At 32.2% G+C, this 12,169-nt stretch overlaps 1 protein-coding gene across 5 annotated transcripts in view; it reads left to right on the top strand.

Annotated features, from left to right (window-relative positions):
* ERBB4 (erb-b2 receptor tyrosine kinase 4) overlaps positions 1–12,169 on the top strand; it is a 1,220,557-nt gene that overhangs the window by 895,460 nt on the left and 312,928 nt on the right. For all 5 annotated transcript variants that reach the window (XM_035306587.3, XM_035306586.3, XM_008999419.5 and 2 more), the window contains exons 13-14: positions 6,905–7,037; positions 11,901–11,994. In XM_035306587.3, coding sequence (XP_035162478.1) covers positions 6,905–7,037; positions 11,901–11,994 — 227 coding nt within the window. The remainder of the gene's footprint in view (positions 1–6,904; positions 7,038–11,900; positions 11,995–12,169) is intronic.

Below are 12,169 nucleotides of genomic sequence, written 5' to 3'. Positions count from 1 at the left end.
ATATTAACAGTCCAAGAAAAAAATTCATAATCATGTCAATTGATACAGAGAAAGAATTTGAAAATTTTAATTTTTTTTCTGTTTAAAAGTCTCAGGAAAAAAAATAGAAATACAAAGTAACTTTTTCTCTACTTCATAAAGAACATCTACAAAAATCCTACAGCTAACATTATGCTTAATGGTGAAAGAGGGAATATTTTCCCACTAGACTGGGAACAAGAAAATGTCCTCTCTTACCACTCATTTAACATAATATTGAATGTTCTACCTAGCACAGTAAGGCAAGTAATGAAACATAAAACATATAGACTGAAAGGGGGAAAAAAAAGAACTCTCTGTTCACAGATGACATGATGGTATACATAGAAAATTTCAAGAAATCTACAAAAGACTTCTAAAATAAATAAGCACATTTGGCATGATTATAGGATAAAAGATAAAAGTTACAAAGTTTAATTATATCTGAATAAAAGTAATTAACATGTAGACATAGAAATTAAAACTATAATACTATTTATAACTATTAAAAAGATGAAATACTTTGGTGTAAATCTAACAAAACACATAAAGAACTTAAATGTTGAAAGCTACAAAATACTGATGAAAGAAATCAAAGCAGATGTAAATAAATGCAAAGGCATACTGTGTTCCTGTATTGAAGAGCTCAAAATCATAAAGATGTAAATTCTCCTAAACTGATATACAGTCTAATTTTTATCAAAATCTCAACAATTTTGTAAAAGAAACACATGCAATGGGAACATTCAGTTCACATATTTCCAGATTTATTACGTAACTGCCATATTTAAGGCTTTTATTGGTAGAGGGATAGATACACAGGTCAATAAAACAAACTGAGAAACAGCCCACACAAATATACCCAATATATTTTGTACAAAGGTGCAAAAGCAATTAAATAGAGGAAAGGTAGCCTTTAAAACAAATAGTGCCAGAACAAATGGATATCTATAGAGCAAAAAATGAGCCCTAAGCTACATCTCATACCGTATAAAAACATTAACTGTAAAAACAGGTCATGAAATTAGATGTAAAATGTAAAGCTATAAAATTTTGAAGTGAAAAGAAGAAATCATTTGGAATTTAGAGTTATGTAAAAAGAATTTAGAGTTATCATGCAAAGAATAATGTATAAAAAACAAAGTGATAAATTCAACCTCATCAAAATTAAAAACATTTGCTCTGTAAAATGTCCTAAGATAAGAATGAAAGTATAGGCTACAGATTAGGAGAAGAGATTTTCAAATCAGATAGTTGTTACAGAATGAACAGCTTCTTATGCCTGCTGTATGGTAACATACAAATATTCTGAGACAGCAGGGTTTGAAGCAGAGAAACAGTTTAATGATTGCAGGGCAACCTAGTGAGGAGATGGGAGGAAACCCTCAAATCTATCTCCCTGAGAATTCTGGGCTGGTTTATTAAGAGCAAGTGACTGAAAATTTTATGGCCATTGGATAGTCAGATTAAGAAGAAGGAAGTCATCAAGATGTGGAAACTCCATTCTTTGGTGAGTCAGCTCCTCATAGGGTCCTTCAGACGAGTTGGCATCAGTGGGATCCTTCAGACCAGCTGGCATCAGTGATTTCTCTGGCATGCAGGACATGAAAGAACATCTTAAGGCAAAATCTAATGTTTTGTCATGTTCAGGTAGTTATCTGTAGAGCAATTAAGGGAAATATAATCTTGTAACAGACTCTGAGACAAAAACAACTATGAGGAATCAGCTTAAACAGAAAGCCGCATTAATAACTAATGAGGAGTGTCCTACGAGCTTTGTTTCCTTTCTTTTCTTTTAATTTTGAGGTGGATTTTCACTCTTCTTGCCCACACTAGAGTGCAATGGCAAGATCTCAGCTCACTGAAACCTTCATCTCCTGGTTTCAAGTGATTTTACTGCTTCAGCCTTCTGAGTAGCTGGAATTAGAGGCATGTACCACCATGCCCAGCTAATTTTGTATTTTCTGTAGAGACAGGGTTTCACCATGATGGCCAGGCTGGTCTTCAAATCCTGACTTCATGTGATCCACCAGCTTTAGCCTCCCAAAGTGCTGGGATTACAGGCATGAGCCACTGTGCCCATCCACTTAGTTTATTTTCATTTCTCCCCCTCCACCTTCCCTTATTAGTATTATAAAGTTTATGGGAATGGTTTCATAGATAGATGGAATTTATAAAGAGCAAAAAGGAGCACTAAATAGTAAATAATATCTAATTACAATGTTCAAAGATATGAAACAACATTTCTCTAAAGAGTATATGCAAATGAAAAGCACATTTAAAAATGTTCATTACTACCTATTTTATGGAAATCTAAATTTAAGACAATGAGATATTACTACACCTATTAGAAAGGCTAAAATAAAAAGAGCAATGAAATCAAATTTTGGAGAAGATGCAAAGACATGTAATAATGCATACATTGTTGGTGGGAGTGTAAAATGGTACAATCACTCTAGAAAATAGTTTGACACTTTCAAAAAAAAAAAAAAAAAACTAAAATGTCACTACCACATAAACCAGCAATTAACTCCTGAGAATTTATTACAGAAGAATGAAAATTTTATTTATGCAAAAACATACATATAAATGTTTATAGAGGCATAACTGTTGTAGCTCCAAACTGGAAACAACCCAAATATCCTTTCATGAGTAAATAAACAAATTGTAGTAAACCATACTATGAAATACTATGATCAATAAAAAGAAGCAAACTATTAATATACACAGCAACCTAAATGAATCTCTGCATATTCATTCTAATTGAAAAAAATGCCGATTATGAAAAATTACATGCTGTATGATTTCCTTTATATAAATTTTTTAATCACCAGATTATAGTAAAGGAGAAGAGATGAGAGGTTGCTGTAAGTTTAAAGGGAAGGTGGGAAACAAGTCAGTGTAAAGATACAAGCACAAAATTAAGGATTCTTGCTATGAAGGAAATTTGTATTTTGCCTCTATCAATGCCAGTGTCCTGGTTGTGTTATTGTGCCATAAACTTTTTAAGCTCTTATCATGAGGTAAAACAAGATCTCTCTGTATCATTACTTACAACTACACAGTAACATGCAATTATTTCAGAACAAAATATTGAATTTAAAATATTTATATTATAAACCCAAAAGATAAAATAACAATCAAAAGTTGTATAGCTCATAAGCCACATATGTAAAACTAAGAAAATAAAATCATTTTAATAATTTATCCAAAACATAGGATAAAAGAAGAAAAGGAGGTAGAGAACAGAATGGACAAACAAAAATAATAAGATAAATTATTTCAACTTAATTATTTCAATTTTCACATTAAATGCAAATGGTTTAAATACACTAATTAAAGGACAGAGGTTATTAGATTGGAATAAAGGAAAACCAGGCTCAATGATTTCTGCTCACAAGACATGGACTTCAAATGTAAAAGCACAACTAAATGAAAAGTAAAATTATGGAAAAATACGATGAGAGAGAAATAGATGGAAGAGGTAGAGAGCCAGATATGTTTGTACAACTTATTTTTTATAAATATGCAAATTTCATAGAGAAATTATATCTTTTCAACAAATGATAATGGAAATATTGAATATATACAAAAACTGAATAGATCCTTACATAGTACTTGTGATTGTTTACTTTATGTATGTAATATAACTGGGGCATGGGTGACCAGATATTTTATTAAATATCATTTCCAGACATGTCTGTGAGAACATTTCTAAATGAGGTTAGCAACTGAATTGGTATACTAAGTGGAGTTGATTGCCCTCACCAGTGTGAGTGGGAGTCATCTAGTACACTGAGGGTCTAAATACAGCAAAAAGTTGAAAGAAGGAAGAATTCACTCTCTCTGCCTGACTACTTGAGCTAGAACATTGATCTTTCTCCTGCTTTTGGAATGGAAATCACATCCTTGATTCTTCTGGTTCTTAGGGCTTTGGCCTTGTACTAGAATTTATATCATCCATCCTCTCAGATTTCAAGCTTTTAGACACAGACAGGGACTGCACCACTGGCTTCTATAGGTCTCCAGCTTGCAGGTAGAAAATACTGAAATCTCTTGGTTTTCATAATAGTATGAGCCAATGTGTGTGTGTGTGTGTGTGTGTGTGTGTGTGTGTGGTGTATAAAATCTCTTAATGGTTCTGGGTTTCTGGAGAACTGTGACTAATACAGTACCATATGTGCAAATTAACTCTAAATGAATCATATGGATAATTGTGAAACCTATAAAACTTCTATAAGAAAATACCACAGGAAACCTTTGGGACCTTACATGATGTCAAAAATATGATTAAAAAATGCTGATACATTATCAAAAAGAAAAACTCCTCTTCAAAAGACAGTATTAAACTAATGGAAAGACAGGGCTAAAATTGGGAGAAACTACTTGAAGAATACATTTTTTAAAAAAACTTAAGTCATTAATAAGGAAACAATCAATGCAATATAAAATGGGCTAAAGATTTGGTGATACTTGACCAAACCAAATACATAAAAATCAAATAAGCAATTAAAAGATATTCATCATCTTTAATCAGTGGGAAAATGTGAATCAAAACCACAATCAGGAACTACTACATTCAAATTAGATAGTTTAAAATTGAACAAACTGACCACATCAAGTGTTGGTGAAGATGTGGGGAAACTAAGTTTTGAGTTGTATTCCTTCATAGTAGGAATGTAAATGGTACAACTACTTTGAAAAACATTTGAGAGTTTCTTAAAAAGGTAACCCTATACCTACCATATTATCCAGCCATTCCATTCCTGGGTGTTTATCTAAAGGACAAGAAAGTGTATGCCCACACAAAGACTTTTACACATTTATTCCTAGTAATCTACTGCTACTATTTTTAACATCCAAAATGGGAAACAGTCTAAATGTCTTTCAATAGGTGAATGGATTATAAATTTCATATATGCATACAGTAGAATATACTCAGTAATGAAAGTGAATATTGTCACATGCAGTAACAGATGAAACTCAAAATAATCATGCAGGTGAAAGAAACCATATAAAAACAGAACATATACTGTATAATTTCATTTATAAAGAATTGTAGAAAATGCAAACTAATGTACAGTGAGTATCAGAAAGCAGATCAATGATTGTTTAAGTAGGATGGTGCAGGAGAAAAGAATTACAATAGGTCATAAGGAATCTGTTGAAGATAATGAATACCTTAATTATCTTGATTGTAGATGTGATTCATGATGTCAACACTTATCAAATGGTATACTTTATATATGAGCAGTATATTATATGCCACATATACCTCAATAAAACTGCTGCACACAGACACACATATGCACATATTCAAGAAGTAGTGAGATTTGTTGATAGATCTGTCTCCCTTGAAAAAAAATTTTATGTAGTTTAACATAGGGGCCTTTTTATAACCTCAAGATATAGGACAAAGAAAATATGAATTGGAATATTTGTTTCACGTTTCAGAACTAGTCAGGATCACAGATGTGGAAGATTTTCTCTCTCAAGCATATGTTAGAGAAGTTAACTTTCACAGATTTCACAGATACAGTTCCCTGCTTTTATTACACTGCCATATTCAGTGCCATCCCAACCCACCTCACAGATGTTCTTGCCATAAAATTTTACATTTCATAATAAGTAATGGTAACTAATGGAAAGGTAAAGTTGATTTTGATGTTTTCATCTTCTTTAGAATTCTTAGTATTTCATGAAAACCACATACAGTTGTGTTTCAAATACCTCAAATCATTGTCAGGCACCCAGAATAACATTTGAAGTATTTATGGCTCTTCTTATTCAATATCAAATATCCCTTCACTAAAATAATGTTATCCTGAATAAAGGATATTCAGTATAAAGGGAAATAAAGATGGTTAGCCTTAAGCGGAAATTGAAAAATTATTTGGGCCTTCTGCCATCAACAACAACAAAAAAGTAGAGATAACACTAAAGACTAGTACTACTTTAATCTCTTCACCTCTTCATAAATAGCCACTGTAATTTGCTGCATATTTTTTCAAAACTTCTTCCTTACATGTGACGGCTTGACCAATGGCAATGTAGACCTAGTCAGAATACACTAAGGTCCTATAGAAAACTTATATTTTGTCCAGGAGCAGTGGCCCATGACTGTAATCCCAGCACTTTGGGAGACCGAGGTGGGTGGATAACTTGAGGTCAGTAGTTAAGACCAGTCTGGCCAACATGGTGAAACCCTACAAAAATTATCCGGGCATGGTGGTGGCATGTGCCTGTAATCCCAGCTACGCAGGAGGCTGAGGCAGGCGAATTGCTTAAACCCGGAAGGCGGAGGTTGCAGTGAGCCAAAATCATGCCACTGCACTTCAGTCTGAGTGACAAAGTAAGACTCTGTCTCAAAAGAAAAGAAAAGAAAATTTGTATTTTATTTATATTCCTTTCTTGCCTTCATACCCTCCACATATTCTTTTTCTTTCCCTTCCTCTTTTAATACTTTTTTGTTGTTGTTTCAGGACAGTATTTTTTTTTTTCAATTTCTTCATGAAGCTCTCAAACTGAAAAGCCAAAATATTTGATGTATTGGTGAAGCAAAGAATTGTCTTGAGAGAAGTGTAATTTATACTTTACCTTGGACACATAATTTATATCACCTCTACTCCCAGTAGTTTTTATATAGACAATTAACTTTTGTTTGGCCTTATGAAAAATGCAATATTGCTGTACAAACACAGCCACCAGGACTCTGCAGTATGTAAGAAGTTGAGAGTAGGATGAGACATGGCAATTGGATAGGCCACCAAAGTCATTTACCACAGATCTCTTTTAAGCGAACTCCTTTAGAAATAGCATGACTAGGAGATTTTAAGTTTTGACACAATTCTCTGTTTTATTTTCCCTTGATTTTGGTGTTCCACAGCTGCCGAAGGAATGGTGTGCAACCATCTGTGTTCAAGTGACGGCTGTTGGGGACCTGGGCCAGACCAATGCCTGTCGTGTCGTCGCTTCAGTAGAGGAAGGATATGCATAGAGTCTTGTAACCTCTATGACGGGTAAGGTTTCTAGTGTTGCCTTCACCTCATGAGCTTTGAAGGATTGATTAGCTCCGATTTTTAAATTATAAGAAAGTGGTAAAATGCAGGCCAGGATTTTTAAGGAGAGCTCTTGTTGCGTAAAGGAGACAACACATAGACAAATTCTTTTAAGGATAAATAATTATATTTCAAATGGCAAGTTCAAATACATAGTTTACTATTATATGCATTTTTAAAAAACATACCTGGACAATTCCTAATAAATTATAGCAATTTATCCTTAATCAAAGTTGAAAAATAGAATCAAATTTTCTTTATAAAGATTGTTACAAGTAACCTTCCTCTCCATATATCCCAATATTTTTTATTTTCCTCTCATAGTTCCCTATAAATTTCATCTGGAGTGCAAGTTTTCTTTTTTTTTTTTTTCAATTCACTTTTATGTCTATTTGTATAAGAATGGCTTGTCTCTATCTCTTTGACAAGTGCTTAACCCTGTAGAAAACCTAACATTGTAGTTTGTGGTTGAAGTGGTTTTGAAAGTGTTCTGTCAGTTTTTAGATAATCTTAGTATTTTAAATCAAGTATTTTTAATTTTTTCTGGTACTTCAATAATAACATTGCTGGTAATAGAACCTAGTAAGTACCTAGTTGTATAACCTTTCACATATTCATAAAATCACTTCATCATAACATACTATTTGATGCATCATTATTGTTCTTCATTGATGTGATAATGCATTTTTAGTGCTGTTCTTGTCAAATTTTCTTACATTGCTCACTGAAGGTATTTTTAATAGTTTTGGAAAATATACTTTTGAAGTTCTTTCATTTCTCCTTGTGCCTCATGAATTATCCTATTGATACCAAATTAATAACATTTTAGTTTTGCATTTTACATGCGAAAAATAAAAATCTATGGGTCATAATGATATTGACAAATCTCTCTTCTTTGAAAGTTGTCCAAAAGCAATTCCCTCCATAAAATATAAGGGAAAAATATTAATATTAGAAGCATAAGTATAAAAACTTTTAAATAAGAATTTAATCATGTTTCAGGACAATTTTAGCATTTAATTTTGTGAGGTAAAATTGGCTGGTAATTTGAAAATGAACAGGAAATTATTTGCTGCTTGTTTTATTTTATTATATTTATGCTTTTCCCCAATATTATGAACATAAAATACCTTAGATCAAAATATGCTTGCTTTTATGTTCAGCAATTGATAAATGAAGCAAAATACAATAGACTAATAAAATGAAACACAATGGATGAATTTCATTAAGTGAATATTACATTAAAAGTTTATAGAATATATATGTGCAATTCTAAAGAGGAAATTATAGAAATCATTTTGTGTAATAGCAGCATCTTATAAATAGAGGGAACTGATGTAAGTAAGTATGGGCTAAAGTCACAACACTCTATAGGAATCAAGCCAATGCTAGAATTTAGGATATCTCATTTTTCATCTGTTTTTCCCCCAGAACACTATTCTTTTTGTTTAATATTACAGTTGTTAGCTTTTCAGAAATATGGAATTTATAAACATGCAGATGTATATACCAATTTCTGTCTCATTTCTGCAAAACAATGAAAGCTAACTGAAAGAAAAATACAGGTTTCCAGAAGAAACACTGATTACCCCATTGTTTTTGATATTTAGCATATTTCATATTTATATCACAAAATCAAATCTGTTAAATTAACTTAGTTTTTAATGTATTTTGCAGTAATTTTGGCACCCCAGGAAATCATAAGCATGGGGCTAGTTTGAAAGATGATCAACGTATGTGTCTTGTAAAAGTCTGGTGTAATTCTTACCTGCCCAATAATGGATTGCACACCTTCCATCTTGTGGTATGGGCTAGTCTCTTCCAACAGTAGCTAATGCATATGATAGCCTTTGAGGAAGAACAGGTTTATATCCCAGCTTCAGTGTTTCCTAGTTCAAACATCCAAACTTGGGCAAAAGATCTAATCATTCTAAATTGGTCTCATTATATTAAAATTGGGAATAATAATGGTGTTAACTTTATAGGATAGTTATGATTATCAAATGAGAAAATGCATAAGATCTTATTGGAGTTTATATCATAAATATTATCATTATTTCCTTTTTCATCTATTTTTCTGAGTTGATTAAATGGTTAAATAGAATGGTCATTTTTAAAACTACTGAAAGTAATCAAATATAAATATGACATTTACCAAAATCCAGGGAGCCTATTTGTTATAACACATATTATATATATGTTATTTATAATTATGTTATGTTACATATATATGTGTTATATACATGTTTTATGTGTGTGCGTGTGTGTTATATATGTGTGTATATGTTACATATATGTGTGTACATTTTACATATATATACATATATGTATATATGTGTAAAATGTGTGGCTCCAGAAGAGAAGAAATCCTAAAAAGAGGACTTTGGGAAGGGAAAAACAAAAATCAGTCAATTACTGGCTGAGTAGTATTAAAATCCATGTCATATAAATCATTGTATTACAACAACTCTTAACTACAATGCTCAAGCAATAAAAATAAAAAAGATAAGTAACTGCAATGGAACTTTAGAACTTCTCATATCTGTCAACATGTTTAAACTCTTCTGAAATTTTAAGAACGACACAGAAACATCAAAGAAGGCACCAGTCTAAGCTCTTTGCAAGTGTTTTTACATTAATAATTGCAGCTTCTCAATGAAATTTTATTTTTTCCTTTTATAGAGAGTATTTAAAAAATTGAGGCTTAAGGAAGTTGAAATATTTAAGGCCTAGAAATATTAATGTTGTTCCTGTGGTTTAAATTTGGAAAAACTAGATTCCAGAGTATTCATTCTTGATCATAGGACTTGCTCAGGTAGCACATACAACAAAACTGTGAGAAGTGCATCATAGCAAAACCAAGTGAAGCAAAACTCAGTTTGCAAAGCTCATACTTAATAAACTACAGACTGATAAATTGGATTCAAATGAAAGGGTAACTCTGGCAAAGTCACAGTAGAATCACTAGAGGATAGGGAAGAAAAAGAGAAATATGGAGAAAGTCTCAATAAAGGACAGAAGAAGTAATAGGGATTTCAAGGAGGATCTTTTCTGAGAGCAGAAAAATCAGAAGCCTGACGAGTGAAAGCCTGGAAGAAAAGGGCCATAGGCCATCTCCGTGATTGTTTTATGATGTATATTTTATTCCTCAACACTGCATGTGGGAAGCGGGTTTTGGAGAAGGAGAATAAGAAAAGCATGACCTTTGTTCTAGTAATATGAAAATTATGACCTTCATTTGGTACCATAAACTTTTGATCACCCAAGAAACTCTTATCCAAAACCAGTGGATATTCTCAAGTTGTGCTATAATTGTCATAATTTTGTTATGCACACAATGCTTTTGGTTATCTTTACAATTTACCCTCTCATACCAGCTCATTTTGACTTTTATATTCTGAAGGGTCCCTTTGTTGAGTACTTTGTGTGATTTATGTCAATGAAAATATCACCTGTCTTTGTGTAATTGTAAATTTAAAATCAAGGAAATTTATAAAGAAGTTTGATTCCTAACAAACTACTATCTCACTTTATAAAATTGGTAATCCATGTAACTAAATTTATGTGGATTCCATACATAATTAAGGCATCTATGCTATTCCCTTAGAAAACAAACAATTATTTTGCCTTGGAATATAGATGTAGTCTTAAGCTAACCAACAGAAAACATAGCTCACTTTTTTACTTCTGTCACTTATTAAGGCTTTATAGTATTCAAATAAGAAAAAAACTTAATGTGTCACTTTAGGGAAAAATATATTTTAATATATCACCTAATAAATCAAAAATTGCCATATCCGTAAGGCTGTTGGTTTGGAGTTGTAGCACAGGACAGAAAAGCACAAAATAATAAAGTAGCTAAATACAGTCAAATTTTATTAACAATTTATAAATGGCATTTTCAATTGTCTGTACTCAGTACCTTAGCCTCCTGTATTTTAGTGGAATGGGGTGGTTTAAACATATTGTAGATGACTGATATCTAATTACTGATATAAAAATTTTAGAGTAGACATTGATTGTAAAATTTATAAGTTGATAACATGTAATATACAAATAGCCACAAAAATGTAAGGATATAGGAAGGAATGACCACCATCCCAGGGGATTTCAATTAGAAAGTTATAGGATTTTACCATTAAACTATTTCTTATATTGTATGCCATATAGAATTACTTCAAAAAGAATTTAGACTGCAAAAAAGATGTTGTGATATTAGATCAATAATCTAAGAAAATAAAATCTACCATAAAAAGATAATTTCTCTAATTCTCCAAGGCAGATATTTTAAAAGAAGAGGAATCAAAGCAGTTTTTGAAGTTTTACCAAAAATACATTGAAGAGTCTTGGGATTTGAAGGACAAGGATTGGGAACATTCATGTAACTTAGCAACAAGAAAAATACAATAGTCCTTTCAGGGTTTAGAAATTAAAGCTTCTCCAAGAGTAAAATTGTATATAAAGACAAAACAGGCACAGCCTTATTGAAAAAGGTAAAAATCATTCTGCTGTGTCATCAGAAGAGTTATACATTGCAACTTTTTTTTTTTTTTTTTTTTTTTTGAGACTGCTGGAATATCTCTTGCAGCAGAGAGGTTTCCTGAATTAGTCTATCATTGAACTCAATGGAGGGCAGGGAGAGCCATCTGGCTGCAGTTTATCTTTTCTCCTAATGGAAAACTTAATGTTTCTGATGCTCCTGGCACATAGAGAAACAAACTCTAGAATTTACTCTGCCAATAGGACTTTTAGCAGATGTTACTTCATTTGTTAAGTTGACAGCTTGTTTGCTTACACCTCCTCATGTGGCTGATGTTTTCACAGTGAATTTCGGGAGTTTGAGAATGGCTCCATCTGTGTGGAGTGTGACCCCCAGTGTGAGAAGATGGAAGATGGCCTCCTCACATGCCATGGACCGGTAAGCCTGAAGACATCTGTGGGGTCTTGGCTTATTTAGTATCATGTATGAATGTTTGTTATTGTTTTATTGATTAGGTACTTAAAGGATGCCATAGGGAAACATGTTTATCTGCCTACAAAAAGCTTAAAGTCTAATAGTAGAGATAAAATATTTGAAACATCAATATCATAAG

The sequence above is a fragment of the Callithrix jacchus genome, chromosome 6, assembly GCF_049354715.1.
Source record: "Callithrix jacchus isolate 240 chromosome 6, calJac240_pri, whole genome shotgun sequence".
In the NCBI taxonomy this organism is placed as follows: domain Eukaryota; kingdom Metazoa; phylum Chordata; class Mammalia; order Primates; family Cebidae; genus Callithrix; species Callithrix jacchus.
Note: the sequence above shows the minus strand (reverse complement) of the source record. Positions and strands in the feature narration are given on the sequence as shown.